The sequence below is a fragment of the Trachypithecus francoisi genome, unplaced genomic scaffold (assembly GCF_009764315.1).
Source record: "Trachypithecus francoisi isolate TF-2019V2 unplaced genomic scaffold, Tfra_2.0 Lachesis_group10, whole genome shotgun sequence".
In the NCBI taxonomy this organism is placed as follows: domain Eukaryota; kingdom Metazoa; phylum Chordata; class Mammalia; order Primates; family Cercopithecidae; genus Trachypithecus; species Trachypithecus francoisi.
In genome coordinates this window covers 72,323,400-72,341,654 of record NW_022681455.1, presented here as the reverse complement: position 1 = coordinate 72,341,654, position 18,255 = coordinate 72,323,400, and the positions used below count along the sequence as shown (strand labels likewise).

At 36.9% G+C, this 18,255-nt stretch overlaps 1 protein-coding gene and 1 pseudogene across 2 annotated transcripts in view; both read left to right on the top strand.

The window, feature by feature from the left end:
* FILIP1 (filamin A interacting protein 1) overlaps positions 1–15,924 on the top strand; it is a 232,981-nt gene extending 217,057 nt beyond the window's left edge. The window contains exon 7 of one of the 2 annotated variants that reach the window (XM_033217691.1): positions 11,809–15,924. In XM_033217691.1, the coding sequence (XP_033073582.1) occupies positions 11,809–11,849 (41 nt within the window). In that variant the 3' untranslated portion in view covers positions 11,850–15,924. The remainder of the gene's footprint in view (positions 1–11,808) is intronic. The other variant, XM_033217690.1, reaches the window with a different exon arrangement.
* Positions 6,330–8,355, top strand: LOC117087464 (annotated as a pseudogene).
* Positions 15,925–18,255: the final 2,331 nt, after the last annotated feature.

Genomic DNA, 18,255 nt, shown 5'->3' with positions numbered 1-18,255 from the left:
AAAATTATATGGATAGCACCTGTTCTTGATATTTGGGAAAAAGCATAATTCTTTATAAAAAAAAGATGTATGATTAGATTTTTATCTCATGTTTCAACATGTGTCATGATAATGAAGCTCTTCTCTGAGTTCCTTTCCACAGCAGATTTTCTATCGCTTGCAGAACTTGGGCTTGAATTGTGTATAGTGGTGGTAGATGTAGATGCCTCATAGTATTCACATTCACTTTAATCAGATGGCTGTTGCCTACTGCTCATCAGTTCTCAACATTGTATTACAAAATGTTGAGTAGCCAGGCATGGTGGCTCATGCCTGTAATCCCAGCACTTTGGGAGGCTGAAGTGGGTGGATCACTTGAGGCCAGGAGTTCGAGACCAGTCTGGCCAACATGGCAAAACCCCATCTCTACTAAAAATACAAAAATTAGCCAAGTGTGGTGGTGGGTGCCTGTAATCCCAGCTACTCAAGAGGCTGAGGCAGGAGAATCGCTTGATCCTGGGAGGCAGAGGTTGCAGTGAGCCAAGATCATGCCACTGCACTCTAGCCTGGGCGACAGAGCAAGACTCTGTCTCAAAAAATAAAATAGGAAAAAAAAGAAAATTGAGGAGCCATGTTAAAGACCTGCCATAGTAATGGGATTTCAAGGTCAAAGGAGAGAGAGAGACTGAGAAAGAACACTTTATGATTTTGGATAAATTTGAACAAGAGAGATTGCCATTTGGAATACTGACTTACATTTTTTTTAAAGATTTTTCCTCTTTCATAAAGTGAACATTCAACCCTTTCAAAAATGAAGACATTCACTGTTTTTACTAATGTGTACCTGACATTTGTGAAGTATTTAGTGTTATTGTACCATAACATATTGTATTTGAGCAAATGAGGGTGTCAGAAGAACCAAACACCACATTCCTTTTGACTCCACCTGCCATTCTTCAGTGACTTTTATCATAATCTTATTGCCACTTGCTGCTGTTTTTGCTTTTACCTTCTCACATCATGCTTATGGTGTTTCTTCCAGGAAGTCCATACCATCTACAGGAGAGTGCTCTGAAGGCTTAACAGTGCATGTACAGGATGTTTATGCATCTAGATATTGGAATAGAGCCACCCACAAAGTACAACTGCTAAAAAATCTTGGCAGAACAACACAGATTTGCTTTTCAGAAATGATAGAGAACAACCACCATGACAGTTTTTCTTTGTAATTTTAGAGCCCACTCTATAGTTATTGGATAGCTTTGCTTTAAGCCACACATTAGAAATAAAATCCACTGGGGATAGGAGGTGGAGGACTAAATGTATTACAAATCCAACTTCCATTTGTGAAGACAGTACTTTTAAGATGCAATTTAATATGCTTTTGTAGGGGTGAATGGGATTAAAAGTTTGCAATATTTTCTCTGTCCTGAAACATACCGCATAGTAAAGTAAAAGGGGTCTCACTGTGGCTGATGTGTACAGCTGTTGCTCAGGCCCCACCCTGAAATCTTGGGATGGTGGGTGACTTGGGGGTGGGAAGGGTGGGTCATTTCCACAGACTTCAGTGCATTGGTACCCTCTAGGGATGTGCAGGACACAATCTACACAGCTACAGAGGAGACCCTGGTCTTCACTGCCTGAGAATAATTGTAAGGTGCTATTTCAGCACACTATGGTGGTGTCCACCTTACATGCATGATTCCAGAAATGTTTCGATATGGGACATAGCCCCAAGAGTGTTTATTATTTTTTTACATGTGAGCTATATATCTAGGTCATCTGCTTAAGTTATTCAGTTTCTACTGGTGTTTCAATTGTATTTCCAGTGAGGACTGGTTGATGGGCGGCAATCGAGCTCTCTCTAGAGATTTTAGGGTATTCATTAAGGGTGTATCCAGAGCTCTTACTCAAATGTCTTCAAGAAAGAAGTGAAAAATAGCTTTCATGTGTAGTGTGGGAAGAGTATAATTTTGGAGACATGAAAACAAGTTTAAGAATATGAAATGTAAAAATATTTAAATTTCTCATTCCCCAGATTCCGAATACTGGGGAAAGGGTGAGACTTTCCCTGTTGGGAAAAACACAGGGTTATAGATATGAAGAGCACATTTATACTGGAGGCTGGAGGCACAGAGAGAGAACGAGTAATGAGGAGATGGGCATAGAGAGGATTTCCCAGGAAATAGGAAGATATGATTCCAAAATTTCCCCAACCTAGATAATGTTTCCTTTCTGTTTCCTTTAGGGTCTCATCGTTGGTTATTTCTTTGTTCTCTGGTCTTTCCACTTCTCATTTTCACTTGCTATCCTCTGACCTCTCTCATTTTAGCAAAATTCCTCCTTCATCTATGCAGTCCTCTATAGCTACTGCCCAGTCTCCTTCCATGCCCAGGTGAGCTATTGAGAGAACACTCAACATTTCCTGCCTCCAGTCTCGCACTTCTCATTTATCATTAATCACTTTTTATTTTTAATAAAAAATTCATATACATAGTTCAAATATAAGCCAGAGCTAAAAGACAATGAAAACAGATGTTCCTTACCACTTCCCTGAGCCCTCAGTTTTGTACCCCGGAGAAAATCACTTCCAATTCTTAGCTGTTTCTTCTGGCATTTATCTCCATATTTCTAACTAAGGTGCCTATACAGTTACTTTTTATTTCTAGATTTTAGATCTCTTTTGTTTTCACATTATTGTTTTGATGGTTGAATGTTTAACCTTCTCACTTATCCCTTCTCTTTCCTTTTTCTCATTTTCCCAATATGATTACATCCTCAACTTTTTGATAAATCAGCAGCCAACATTTATATATTTATGTGTTTTGCAGGGCAAATTTAAATTTAAATATAGCACGGTAGCTCACGCCTGTAATCCCAGCACTCTGGGAGGCTGAGGCAGCTGAATAACTTGAGCTCAGGAGTTTCAGACCAGCCTGGATGACATGGCAAAACTTAGACTGCAGCCTCAAAAATACAAAAAGTTAGCCAGGCATGGCGGTGCATCCCTTTAATCTCAGCTACTCGGGAAGCCGAGGTGGGAGGATTGCTTGAGCTTGAGAGGCAGAGGTTGCAGTGAGAGATAGTGCCACTGCACTCCAACTTGTGTGACAAAGTAAGACCCTGTCTTAAAATAAATAAATAAAAATAAATATTACTATCTGCTGAGCCAAGTAGTATACTATGATTTTGCTCTCTTCCTCTTACCACATTTCCCCCTTCAAAAGAATAATTGTTTTAATTTTTCATCTGCTTGGTTTTCCATGTATGTGTATATATATTTTTTCAAATGCTCCATTAGACTTGCCAAACACCTATCAGTAATTTTTCCAAACACTTAAACACAGCAGTTTCATATTTTTCCCTGGAAGCCTTCCTATTCAGCCTTCTGCTTCCATATTCAGTCTGGACTGGTTGTTTTCTAGGCCTGCTGCACAGTTGTTGCCCTTTTGCCTATGTTGAGTTATCTGTTTCCCTGATTGCTTATATTTGACTTCTTTTATCTATTGATCTATCGATCTGCCTATCATGTCTCATCTATCATCTATCTAATATATCTATCTATCTATCTATCTATCTATCTATCATCTATCTATCCTCTCTCTCTCTCTCTCACTCTCTCACTCTCTCTCTCTTTCTCTTTACATCTTCTAATAGTTTTTAAAGGGAAAAGTCCTCCAGTAACCTTTCTGGGGCAGACTATCTGAATTATGGGAACAGGTTAGGGGAGGTAAGATGAGAATCTCACAGCTCAAGGTATAAACTTTTTACTCCCCTGCAATCAGTCTGCTGCCCATTCTTGTGTCTGGGTCCAGAACTTCTTAGGTCAGTTTTTCCAGAAAACAAACCTCTGGTCTCTAGTAAGGGCAAGGGCAGAGTTAGGCGGTGCTCTTTTCCCTCAATGACCAAGATATCTAATTTGCTTTGCTGCTTCTTTCACCTCTTTGCTCTGCTTCAGTTTCCCTTGTTGGCTCCTTATTTTATATATACACAATAAGGATTGATGTCTCCCACATCTCTATCAAAAGCCATGTTCTTGCTCTACAAGCTGGCTCTGGTTATTTCATCTACACCCAGATGCTGATGACTCCCAAACTTCTATCACCAACTGTGTATCCATCTTTATAGTGTGTATTTCCAAATCAGCTTGTCTAAAAACCATTTTCAATACTGCCCTGTATTCCTCCAAATCTTCTCCTTCTCTTACTATTCTCCATCTCAACAGGGATATCCTGACCCATTCAGTCTCTCAAGCTAGAAACCTGGTAGCCATCTATGCTTCTGCTTCTCCTTCTCCTTCTGCCCTCATTCAGCAAGCCCTGCTTATTCACTAACATCTCTAGCAGCTGATTCCTCCTCTCCATTTCCCCTACCATGGCCTAAATTGAGGTTTTTAAGTACTTTTCATCTGGGTTACTCTGATACTCTCCTAATTGGTCTTGTAATCTCCAGTCTCAAAACTCTAGGATTCATTTTTCATTCTTGCAGTTTTCCAAAGTGCAAGTTGATCATATCATATCATATCATATCATATCAAATCATATCATATATCATAATCATCTCTATTTGAAAACCCCCCAAAAGTTCCTCATTACTCACAGAATACAATGCTATGTACTTGAGGCACTCTGTGACTGGGCTCTACTTCTCCATTCTTCTGAGCACCTTTCCCTTCCCTTGGCAAGACCCCCACACTCCAGGCTTAAATAATTGCTTGACTATCAGGCCATGCCACCCTTCCTTGACTTGCTCAATTTGTTCCTTCTCCCTGAATTGCCCTTTCTCCTATTTTTTTTTTTTTTGGCAGATGTGTCCTTCTCTGTTCAAAGCCTATTTTATGAACATTACCTCTTCTAGGAAGATAAACAATTATTTCAGAATCTATCCTGAGGTTTAAAGGCCTGTCCACTGCTGTAGAAAGCTTGGCACTCACTGTAGATAAACAAAACTAGCAGCTGAAAAACGGCAGAAAGTTGGGCAAGCAAGAGCTATTTCTGATTCCTCTCTTTGCAACACAAACCAGTGAGAATGACATGGAAGCAGTTAACAAGTCCTGTGTGAGAACATGCAGGTAATGAGGTGGCAGAATTACAGAAGTCCAGGTACTGTCATTTTTGGGTGGTGAAAGTTACTTCTATTTCCCTCCAAAGGCACAACAGCAGGTGATGGATGCAAACAGCCAGGAGTCCTGGACTGGGGAGTTCTCACCTCAGAAGCCACCATGCCTGTGAAGAAAGGGGCCTGAGAGCTTTCCGTGAAGTATAAACACACAGTACATGCATGAGTTATAAATAGCCCTTTCCTCACCCTTTCCGACTCTCCCAGTGGAACACAAAGGCACTTCAAGAACGAGGAGGTTTCAGGGGTTTGTCTCATGCTCCTCAAGTTCATGAAGGACCCTCAAAATAGGATGAGAGGCTCTCATTTTAAAGGACCAAACACCACCAAAAAGCAGGATTTAGATTTAGGATAGATATCAGGGTGAATATCCAGAGAAGAAGGGCTGCTGAGAAATGGACTCGATACCTGAGAGAACTGAAAACCATGAGACTGGAGCCATACTCTTTTCTACCACCAAAAGGTTGTGTAACCTTTGGCATATCACCCTACCTTGGCCTATGATTTAGCATGGAGCTATAATTTTTTATGATTCTGGCATTCTCCCTTAGAGCCATAATATAATATGCTTCACTATTGTTTAGCAAGCACCTTACAAGATCCTGCTACAATGCTTTTCCTAAGATCTAATGGTTAATTACTTATCTGGTAAAAGTACTTTTGGCCTCTCTACTTCTGCTAATGCTACATATATGCAAAATCACAGAACTGGTTAGAACTGAAGTAGACCTTAGAGATCAAGAGGATAATTATCTATTACTAAAGAAGGCAAACAGCAACAAACCCTTTTAAAAAAAGCCCTGAGGCATACAGATGTCTAACCATCTTATTAATGATAAGACCAGAACCAAAAATCAGTTCTTCAGTTCCTCCTAGTACATTATTCATTATTTCATATGATGAAACTACTTCAAGTGAGTAAAGTGTACATGCATACATAGATTGAAACACTCATACTCATTGGGTCAAAATAATACTGCTAAATGATTTTGAGCTACTAGGATATTTATATAGAAACTGTGAAAAAGTTCTTATAATAATATTTTGAATATTGTCCTCATTTAAAAAGTGCAGTGACCTCAGTTTTCACACATAATGTTATTTTGCATGCTATTCTGTGACTAGCCATAGACTTAGAACAACCTAGGTATTTACCATCTGTGTTTAAAAGAGTAGAACCCAATTCCGGCGTAGCCACAGTGGCTAACGCTACTACCAACCCATCACAGCTGCTGCCATTAGAGCTTGTGGACAAATGTATAGGATCAAGAATTCACATTGTGATGAAGAGTGATAAGGAAATTGTTGGTACTCTTCTAGGATTTGATGACTTTGTCAATATGGTACTGGAAGATGTCACTGAGTTTGAAATCACACCATAAGGAAGAAGGATTACTAAAGTAGACCAGATTTTGCTAAATGGAAATAATATAACAATGCTGGTTCCTGGAGGAGAAGGACCTGAAGTGTGAATGAGTTTCCTTGACTTACGCTAGATTCTGTTTTGTCTTTTAATGACAAGAAAATGGAATTTTTTTCCCCCACCTTCTAATGTTTAAATCCCATAAAGCTAAGTTTCCCGTTAAAGGGAAGTGCTTTGAAGGTGTGTACCCATTTTTGTAAGTTAATCATGATTATCCTGGAAAAAGAAGAAAAGAGCTTCTTCTTTGAAGACGAGAATAAAGGTGTTTTTGGTAAAAAAAAAAAAAAAAAAAAAAAAAAAAAGGAGAACCTCCACATGCTTTGCTCAGATACTTTCCTATTTTTCCATTACTTAGTTTTTATTTATAGTTAACGTTACATATGGGAACTAATTCAAATTTGCTTGTGTCTGTAAAACAGCAATCTATGCTGGAGATAAGAAATTAGCTTGCCAAAAAAGAATTTATCAGTTATGACTGTGATTATTGGTGACTTCTGCATCCTGGGGAGGTAAGGGGATAATTTGGGCTGATGGCAGAGTGGGAAACCTGCTGGAAGGAAGTAAATAAACTATTAGGTGGTTGAGAACTCCCAAGGGAGTTTGTATTATCTGGTTCAAAAGTTTCCTAGAGCAAATGACAGAACCTATTATCGGAAGTATTTTTAATTAGCTGTTCTGAATCCAAAAGACGAATACAAGTCTAAATCAAGAGAGGAAGTTTCTTGAACTTCCTATTTAAAACAGATGTTTTAACAGAACTCTGATTAATTTCTGAATGTGATAATAACAGGATTGAACCCTGAAGCAGTTTATGAAAATGAGAAACTTAAAAGTAAATCATATCTAAGTACTTATAAAAGGTATGTAGAATGTAGGGCATTTTTGCACTTGACAAGTTGTTCTGAGGCCAGTAGGTTCAAAGCTGATGTTTGGTAGTTGGTCGGGGGAGGGGAAGAATAGCACAGCCCTAACCTGGTACCTCTGGGCAGAGCCCCTGGTGGGTAGGGAGCCATAGAACATGGGAAGCAGGCTATATATAGGCAAATTGACGCAAAATCCAAGAGGACATGTTTTTGTTCTGTAACCTGGTGTACAGCTTCCTGTGGATAAAGCAGTCCTCCTTTGCTGATGTAACGTCTTGTTATAAGTTGAATTTCTGGTATGTTTTGTCTTTAGTATGTGAACTTAGAGGCTAGTTATTAAAGTGATGTGGCTTTATTTGCTAGAAAAGAATTTTTTGTTTGTTTGTTTTTAATTTAGAGCTCAAGTGTTCCTTTGCAGTGTTTGGCAGTGTATAAACATGATTTACTTCGGAGGGAGGTATTGGTTTTTTAGGGAGTACATCTTTCCCACTCTACAGCCAAGGAGACCTCCTGGGAGGAAACAGAATTCTAATTTGTTGTGAGGTTGCCTCACTCTGCACTCAGGAGACATTCTCCCCCAAATGTCTCCCCAAATCCTCTCTCATGCATACAGCTTTGGATCTCAAGTCATATGACTGGCTAGTAGTTTTGGGATACCACACAAGGAGGATAAATATTTAGTAAGCTCAGAAATCAAGTGTAATTAGGAATTGATAACATGTTAACTTCCTTTCCAGGAAGTTATCCAATAGCTAGTGTACTAAAAGACTTAATAAAAACTACACCATTTCACAATAATGTCATAATAACAAATAATGTATTTAATGTGTTACCTGAAGTTTTTTTAAAGAAAAAAAAATCAAGGTAACACTAGAGAGAAACATATAGGGGAAATTGTCTCTAAGTACACTTTATAAGCCATCAATGTCAAAAATATATAAAAACTCAGTGTCTCATATGTATATGTTCATTGAAATTTAGAGTTTTTTAAACTTTCAATTAGGAAAAAAAGGAAATTATGTTACTAAACATCTTCATATCAGAGGGCCCCAAATTTAAGTGCTTTGCTATTTTGAGTTTGCTGACAGAGGTGGTAAACACCTATGGTCTTTGTTTTCAATCTGCCTATTTAAAGTGCTCTCCAAATCACTATTGTCAGAAAAGTGGTATCTGTAAGAAGAAAAATTATGATGGTTGTGCAAAATTGTGATCTGTAAGAAGAAAAGTTATGAAAAATTATACCTGATTTTACTGAGGTTATTTTAGAGGCCCCAGATGACCTATATTTGAATCTTGTTCTGGGATGAAATGAAGACAGTAGGAGATGGAATAAAATTTGCTCACTGAATCTGTAACTTCAATAAGATTTATAACATTATTTTATTGTACTATATATAAAAAGACAGGAAGAGACTTGGGAAATCAAGTCTCTCTTTTTTTTACACAAAGAATGGCATTAATCCCTAAAGCACTAATTTTTAAAAATGTATTTAATTTTTTTTTTGCTGGCAACATGGACTGCATGTACCTCAGACAATTTGACTGTATAATGAGTTACTTCAAAATGTAATGGCTTAAAGCAATATTTTTTTTTGAGACTGAGTCTCGCTCTGTCGCCTAGGCTGGAGTGCAGTGGTGCCATCTTGGCTCACTGCAACTTCTGCCTCCTGGGTTCAAGCTATTCTCCCGCCTCAGCCTCCAGAGTAACTGGGATTACAGGTGCATGCCACTGTGCCCAACTAATTTCTTGTATTTTTAGTAGAGATGGGGTTTCACCATGTTGGCCAGACTGGTCTTGAACTCCTGACCTCAAGTGATCCACCCGCTTCATCATCCCAAAGTGCTGGGATTACAGGCGTGAGCCACCAAGCCCAGCTTTAAAGCAACATTTTAAAAATTTCTCACAATTTTGTGTATTGGCTGGGTGATTCTTATTTGAGTAAGTTCAGTTGAGACTTGGGGAAAACATAGCTAATAAGCAACTATAGATTTAGTAAATCTGTTTAATAAGTTTCAATTAATAGAGCCAATATCATATAGATTTTATTTCACTATCTCTAGAAATAAAATGAAGTGTATCTCCATATAAACAACATAATTTGGAGCTTAATTGTATTCATTTAAATAAAGTTTATGTACATAAATATTAAATACCACCTTTTATTAAAGTACAATTTATATAAGATAAACTCTTATTTAGCATTATCAAATGTTTCTGAGACATTTGATTTAATAACACTATCTGATTAATAGCATTAGCATACACAGCATGCAAGGATTATGAGTTTGCTAATTTAAATACAGTAATTAAATGTTTTGGTGCACCAAGACATTGCTTCTTCTGTGTACGGACCCTTATTACTATGATGGAGATTTTGAAATGCTAGGATTAAGACAAGGCAACTAAGTTGTGCAAAATGCTAGGATTAAGACAAGACAACTCTAAATTGCCTTAATCCTAGTATTTTGTAAATTTCCACTGCTGCACACTGAAGGAGAAAGAAGGTATTGTAGTAATACAAAATGTTAACCCTTAAAGGGATTTTTGAGATGCTCTCTAATACCCTTATTTTGTACCGTAGAAGCAAAGGCAAAAGATTTCTGAATTACATCCACAATAAGAACAATTCTGATTTCACTCTATCTATGCTTTCTTAAGGGAAGCAAATTGGAGATACTTTAATTTTACCAGGGAGATTTGAGACGTGGGTCTTTTTACTATTTGGAATCTACTGCAGATTTTTTTTTTTTTTTAAGTAGTGAGAAACATCATTTTAATTTTGGATGCTAATTTTAAACTACATATTATTTAATTAGTATTTAAATATTGTGCCTGAAGATTTTGATATATTTTTAGGCATTTAAAGAGGTTGAAGCTGGATCATTTCAGGCTTCTGGCATAGTACAATATAGTATGAATGTCTTAAGAGCTTCAGAAAACCTTCATAGCTAAATATTCTTAGGTATATAAGACATTCTGTATTTCATCTTACTTGGCTTTCTTATCTACCTCAAATTCAAGCCAAAAGGCTGAGGGACAAAATGGAAATAGCTCCACCTATTGGTCATCATGAGGTAAAGTTAACGACACCAAATTAAGAAAACATTTTCTTTTTGGCAGATAATCATGCACTGTGTGTAATTACTATGAACCTATAAGTCTATGGCATAATATGATTTAACTAATGTTTACTTACATACTAACTACATAAGTAAAAATAAAACTTAAATACTAGGTACTTGAGATTAATGTGAAAATAATAGGTAGAAATTTCTTCATGTTATTGATAAACCCTGACATAAGTTTCTGTACTCACAACATATACCATATGTTGACAAGGAAGTATTAATAACAAAATTTTCAGGTGAAGAAACTATTTGAGGTTTGAAAATTTTCTTTCCTCTGCTGTGTATAATCTCAGTGATGTTAGGAATCTGTCTCATTTGGTCATACATGTAGTTCCATGCCTACCTAGCATAGTATACAGCCTCAATAAATGAATGAAATGAGTCATACTGATACATGTTCATGAAAGCATAAAGGTTACAGCTGAATAAATATAAATATTAATTATCCATAATGTGCTGGACTATTGTAATGACTATCTCCATCTAGTTTAAATTTATTTTTATAAGAATAAATTTATATTTTAAAACATATAGGGGGGCCGAGGCAGGCAGATCACGAGGTCAGGAGATTAAGACCATCCTGACTAACACGGTGAAACCCCGTCTCTACTCTAATACAAAAAATTAGCCAGGCATGATGGCAGACACCTGTAGTCCCAGCTATTCGGGAGGCTGAGGCAGAATGGTGTGAACCTGGGAGGCAGAGCTTGCAGTGAGCCAAGACTGCGCCACTACACTCCAGCCTGGGCGACAGAGCGAGACCCAATCTCAAAAAAAAAAAAAAATAATAATAAACATATAGTTATGCAAAAAAGCAGCAGTCAGAGACAAAAGTGAGTCACCTATATTTATTGACTTCTTAGAAATAATATCTCCTTATTAAAACTCTAATACACACACATACACAAAGAAATTGAAGGGGTATAAATATTGTTCAGAACAGAAAGTTTGGCTGGAAGATTAGTTACTTCTAGGAAATAGTCTGGTTTCTCATTATGGGGTTTGTATATAGCAATTACTATCTTTGTTTTCAGTTCTTACCTTGGTTAAAACTAATCTACTATTGTCAGAACATTAGAGGTAGTTTCTAAAGGGATTTAAGAAATTTCGAGGTAAAGTACATACGCCAATATAAAGACATTGCCCAAGAATAGTAATGCAGGAGCGTCTATTAGCCTCATGTACCAGTTTTTGCTTGTTTTGTTATTTAACATTTATGATCTTTTAGTGAAATGACGTAGCTTGATTCTCAGTTTCAGTTTAATTGAAAATGCCATGTCTTTTTTCTCTTTATAGAAAGCATCATCATTCACCAGTTACGAACGAACTCCAGATGAAATGGTAAACCAAGCACATACTGGGTGTGTGTATGACCTCTGAATCCCTATTGAATGGACAGCCCTCAATCATGACTAAGGTCCTCCATGCTACTGATTACTACTGGAAATATTTTACTACTTCCAGTGATTTTTTTTTTTTTAAGGATATAATGTGAAAGCTGAAAATGGCTTTGCTGATAATATGAAAATATGTAGCAAGAAAGCAATTCAATCTATGTGCCAAAAGAAATTTCTTTTTGCAAAGCTTTCAGGTCTATGGGCACATGATGTATAACTTATTTTTTATAATACATTTTGTAATGTAATTTTTTTCCTAAAGTGTTTCCCTTTTTCGTAGTCTCTGGCACATATATCTACAGAATACACTGTCAGTTCTTCAAAGTGTTGGTATTGTTGCATTCAAAATGGTAACCTATAATTATTTTCTTTTTATCAATTTGTTAATTCTGAAAAAAAGAAAGTACAAGTATATTTCCTGAGGTAAATTCAAGAGGTAAAACTTAGAAGCAGGAGATTCTGGAAGAGGTTTTACTATTGCTTGTACAATGCTATGGTTCTGATCATGGTTCAATACTAACAAATAATGCTCTGACTTAAAAGCCTAATTTTAAATACTAAAAATCAGTTTCTATAGTTGCTCTTTCTGGTGTTCTGGGCCCAAAACCTTGGATGAATTGATTTTTATATAGAACAAATTCATAAAAGGAGATGTACCAGTTTAACCAGTGAGGGTAATAAGAACAGCTTCGACTGACAGTTCAATTAACTTCTGATTGAATTATTTACTTATATGTATAAGACTTATAATAAGGACTGTGAAATAAAGCTAGTTCTCACAATCTAATCCAACCAAAACTTGAATATAAAAACGGACCTAAAATGTCAGTATCTTTTTAAAAAAATAAGACTGGGCACGGTGGGTCATGCCTGTAATCCCGGCACTTTGGGAGGCCAAGGTGGGAGAATTGCTTAAACCCAGGAGTTCAGGATCAGCCTGGGCAACACAGTGAGAGTTACTTAAAAAAAAAAAAAAAAAAGGTAGCTGGGCCTGGTTGCTCCTGCCTGTAGTCCTAGCTACTTGGGAGGCTGAGGTGGGAGGATCACTTGAGCCCAGGAGATGGAGGCTGCAGTGAGCCATGATTGTGTCACTGCACTCTAGCCTGGGTGACAGAGTGAGACTCGGTCTCAAAACAAAGACAAACCCATATACACACACACACACAAACCCCAAAATCCAGAAAGAAAAAGTAGTACAAGAAATCTCAGGATCGATAACTTTTTTCCCCTTGATTTTGAAAGACTTTCATAACTACAGGTAGGTTAGAGAATATATTCTTTGAAGATAAAAAGCACAACATGCATTACTGAAATCTCAATGTCAGAGCTACTGTTGAATTTAGTTTTATGTGAAAATGTGCATCTAAAGTCCAAACTTGAAACCCTGGTAATATACTTTTTTTTTTTAAAGACTGTTAATATGGACATGTTTTTATTAAGGTCTTTAAAGATAACTTTAAAGATAAATTAGAGTTGACACATCAGTTTCTGAATGTGGAAATCATTTATCATGTAACTTTACTGAAATTAAAGACAGCATGCTTCCGAGTGTCACAAGGATAACTAAAAGCCACACAAGGAGGACTGCTGGCCCATTTCTCTAGTCCACAGGTTGTGCTCAGCTTTAGAAGCCCACACACGGGCATCCAAACCGAGTCTCTGGAATAGAAAAATTAATGCTGGATTTCCTCCCCTACCTAATCCTGGAAGGTTTTAAGGTACACCTTGGGAAATTGGCAAATCATTTTCAACATGTAAATTATATGACATGTTAAAATTATTTTTAATTTTTAAAAGTAAAAGAAATGCTACAGTAGGCTTGCCCTAGCTTGAATGATTGTGAAAACATCACATAATCTTCCAGAATTTTGGTTACTAAGAAAACTGGAGTGTGTATGTGTGAAGATTTTTAGAATTGTTACTGGGTTTTGTCTTCTGAAAATGTTGACTGTAATGACATTTTCAATTAGAAAAGTGTTTTAGTTAGACTGTTATATTTTTTGACTCACAGTTAAGTATCCTATTTGCCAATGTTTGTACCTCTGATGGCAAAATTATTCTGATATATTAGATTCGTATTTGAAGCAAATAACTTTCTCAACTTGTGGGAATTTTATTATACTAATAGTGAAAATGTTAGAGGATAAGATTTTAAATACTTCTTGATTTAAATTAAAATACTATAAGAAATGTATGTATATTTGGATTTGAAGGGTTTTTTTCTCCCTGGATTTATAATGAACTTGGAACTTACAAGAACAATGAGGATGATGGTGCAATTAGAGTCATTTAGAGAGATGCAGAGCTTTTTCTGTCCATGCTATGATTAAGTCCTGTGTTTAAACCCAAAAGCAATCTGGGTGACACACGAATAAAATTAATTAGATTAATTTTGAAATAAGAGAATATGCAAAATTAACAACAAAACAAAACCCCAGAAAACACTGATCATCTCCTTATCTAATGAATAAGAAAATAAGATCATAAATAGTCACATCTCAACATGCATATCCATTTGAAAAAACTGCCCTCACATGCAATCCTGGCACAATCCTATGCTCATAAAATTTCTCTATCTTTCCTTGTAAATAAGTCTCCAATCATCAATCTAAATGAGAATCATTTTTAATGAAATAATTGTAACTGTTTTCTGAAATATAATAATAATCAGTGTTTCTAGTTCAATTGAACTCATCCGTATTTTACCCTTTTCTTTCTGATAAGAGAGTGTTTCATGAGGATATCTTTGGTAGAGATCTTTTCTCAAGTATTTTATAAAATATTCGAGTCTGATGAAGATAGTAGATAAATACACCAGCTGTCAGATGCCTATGATTTTCACAAAATGTGAAGAATTCATTGTATCTTAGGATGACCATAAAAAAATTTATGGTGTGTAATCTCTAAGCATTAATAGAGACAACAACACTACTGCAGTAATACACAACTACTAAAAATCAGTGGCAGAGCAAGAAAAAATGGTGTATCAGGCAATGTAAAGTTTTTGCCTTTTCTCCTAATGCTGTGGTTGAGTTTTCCGGGAAATGAATTAAAAAAAAAAAAAAATAGCAAAAGTAGGGTGTGTTCATGAATCTGATGAGCAACAAGTCTAAAAATAGCAAAAGTGCAAAATGGAAGTTAAAAAAACACAACTGGCACCTGAGGCATATTTCCTCTTCTTTATCTCCAGTGCTATGCCTCTGCTAAATATATGAATCACAAAGCAAAGGAAAAAAAGAAAAAAATTGTTGTAATACAATAAAAATCACTATAATAAAAGTTTATAAAAATTGAGAGAGTTTTTTGGAATTGACTTTGGCCTAGTGACCATTAGTATTTTTTTCTTAATTTTTCAGCATTTATTCCATAATGTGATAACAACTGTGTGTGTTACCTAGGGAAAATGCTGTAGATCCATACATTTGAATAGAAATGTTTATAGATGCCATAACATGATACATTTATTTTCCAATGTCGTTTTTTGTTGATATTATTTAGGGAAATTTTACCATACCATCATAGATTTTGTTATTTTAATAATGAAGAACTATATTTATTTAATCTAGATTTTGTTTTAAAATTATCAACTGTTTGCTTCTACAAATAAGGGGTTTATAATGTGGCCTGATATTCTTAGAATTCTTTTAGGTCTAAGGGTTTTCAAAAGCAAAACAACACTGAAAACTTAAAGAAATACATTCTATTTTTGCACCATGTAAAATTTTGTTTCCTTTAAGTTTTATCAAGTACATGAGTTTATTATTTTTCATTGAATCCAAGTGAATTTATGGATATGTACTTATCTTTTATATGAATGTAATAGCTTGCTTTCAGTTCCTCACAGGTCATTGAAATTGCTTAACCAATGAAAACATTCTCTGTTACTTCCAAAGTCAACTATGTTTATCAAAATCTCACTAGTGTGAGAAAAATAACAAGTGTAATATTAAAGCATTGTGCAATATCTTGAGTTGGAACATAATATTCAGAAAATTAAAATCATTTAAAATGAGTACGCAACCTTCTTTTTATTTAAAATCATTTGCTCTAAAACAGTTTTCATCTCTGCATTTCATATTTTCTTAAAAATATGGTTTCTTTCACTATGGATAAGCAGATGCGGTATAGCAGGGCTGTCAGGATGAGGTATGCTCTTCCTCTGGATTATACCACGGTTTGATTCTTTAGTAAGATGAAAACTTCACAAGAAATGGAAACTGGTTAAAGGGTTTCCCTCCCTGCTTTATTCCCACAAACTGCATTGTCAATCAACATTCAGATGTTACTCCACAGCTGCTGCTGTCATCTAAAGGTAGATCACTCAGTAGAGCAAAGTCTCCTGAGGCTTTGCCTGCAGTCCACAGCTCAGTATCTACAGAGGCAGTTGGGTCATGGTTTTTGCAAAGTGGGATGTGGGTGAGAGTGGGGTTGTGTTCTGACCTCCTTTATTTTTATCAGCCTGTGCCAGAAATAGGGATCTATAGCTACATCCAATCCTAACTTATCTTTGCCTTATTTGAAACAAGGGAATGGGTTTCTCTTATTAAATAATAAAAACATTAGTTTATTAATTCCTGCTAGGAAGTAGCCTTTTCCTATCCTTCCTTAAACTGCCCTGTCTCCCTTTCCCTGTTATTCAAGGACCTTTTCCATGACCACAGCTGCATTCTTTTTTGGCTGTTCTGGTTTTCAGCGCACAGTTCTTTTTTCTCCTTGATAGCAAGGCAGGTTTAGTCAAAATAACAGGGTGTTTTGTAGGCACCTAATAATTGACTCCTAACCCCAGAGAATTGCTCCTTTGGGAGCAATACCTCAGTCAGGGTATTCTGTGCCAAATCTTCCTCACCAAATTATTCTGGCTGCTGATGCTTTCCTTGCAGAAATTTCTGTGCCCACGGAAGGTTTCAGAGGCAGATCATCTGGATTACATAAGAAAAGACCTTCAGTAATCACTCATTCTAAGGGAAGGTATGCCTTTGAAAAGACAAGAGTTTCATCAGGCCTCAAGATGGTTTATACTGCTTTATTGAGAGAAGCGCGCTCATTTTTGCTTCACAAAGGGGCATGTATTGGTGCCCACGTGGAGCATTGACATAAGCAGGCGGTGGGACAACAAACTGATTATCTCCCAGAAATGGAGGGCACCAGAGATGTCTGTTTGCATGGTCATCATAATCTGCTGAGATCTTGCTTCAGGAAAAGAACATGATCACCCAGAGTACACAGTCTTGCTTAGCATTTATAGTACATGTAATATTAGCATAAGGCTCTCTTTTCTCTATTCTCCTATGTGGAGAACCACAGTGTAACTCTGACCTTATTTCCAATTTCCTCACAGTTTAGTTTTTGACATCATAAGGGGACAACATGTGGTACCTCCTCAGTGCTCCTACAGCCCCTTGAACACACATCTTGTGTGACACTGACTTCATTATATAATATTTCAGTTGTCAGCAAGTTGTCTCTCCCACTAAAATGTGGGTTCATTGAGAGTAGGTCAGGTCAGCTCAACAAGATTTATCGAGTACCTTTTATGGCCTAGGCACTTTGCCAGGTGTTGGAGATGTAGAAATGCATAAAAACAGTCTCTGACCTTGAGGAACTCATTTATATCTGGTAACAAAGACAGATGTAAACAGATAGTTTTCAATACTACACAGTAAGTGCAAGGACAGACATCATATATACATTACCTTGAGCTCTGAAAGCAGCTGTTAACTCCACCAAAGGGGTCAAAGAAGTATTCCTCAAATTGGCTGCTGACCTGAATCTTGAAGGATGAGTGGGGATTAGCTAGCAAAGCAGTTTCAGTGGAGGTGAGGTGTGAAGTCAGAGAGCAGTGGGTTGCTGAGTGACTGGGTTAAGGAAGCAAAGACAGCGAGTGCAGATTTCTCCTCCCAGAAGATTCAGTGACAATACAAATGATGTTGTGAAACAGTCTGTTGAACCTATCTTGTGCCTCATGGTGTGCTGGTCAGAGGGAAACCCTTGGTCTTCGCCTTTGTTGTCATCAATATTTAGTGCTATTGACAAAATATCCTTCCTGCCTGCCTGCCTTTGTTGTCATAAATATTTAGTGCTGACAAAATATCCTTTTCCCTCCCTCCTTCCCTCCCTCCCTTCCTTCCTTCCTTCCTCCCTCCCTCCCTTCCTCCCTTTTTTTTGAGTGCAGGCTGGAGTGCAGTGGCGTGATCTCGGCTCACTGCAACCTCCGTCTCCTGGGTTCAAGCGATTCTCCTGCCTCACCTTCCTGAGTAGCTGGGACTACAGGCGCCTGCCACCACACCCGGCTAATTTTTTGTATTTTTAGTAGAGACGGGGTTTCACCGTTTTAGCCAGGATGGTC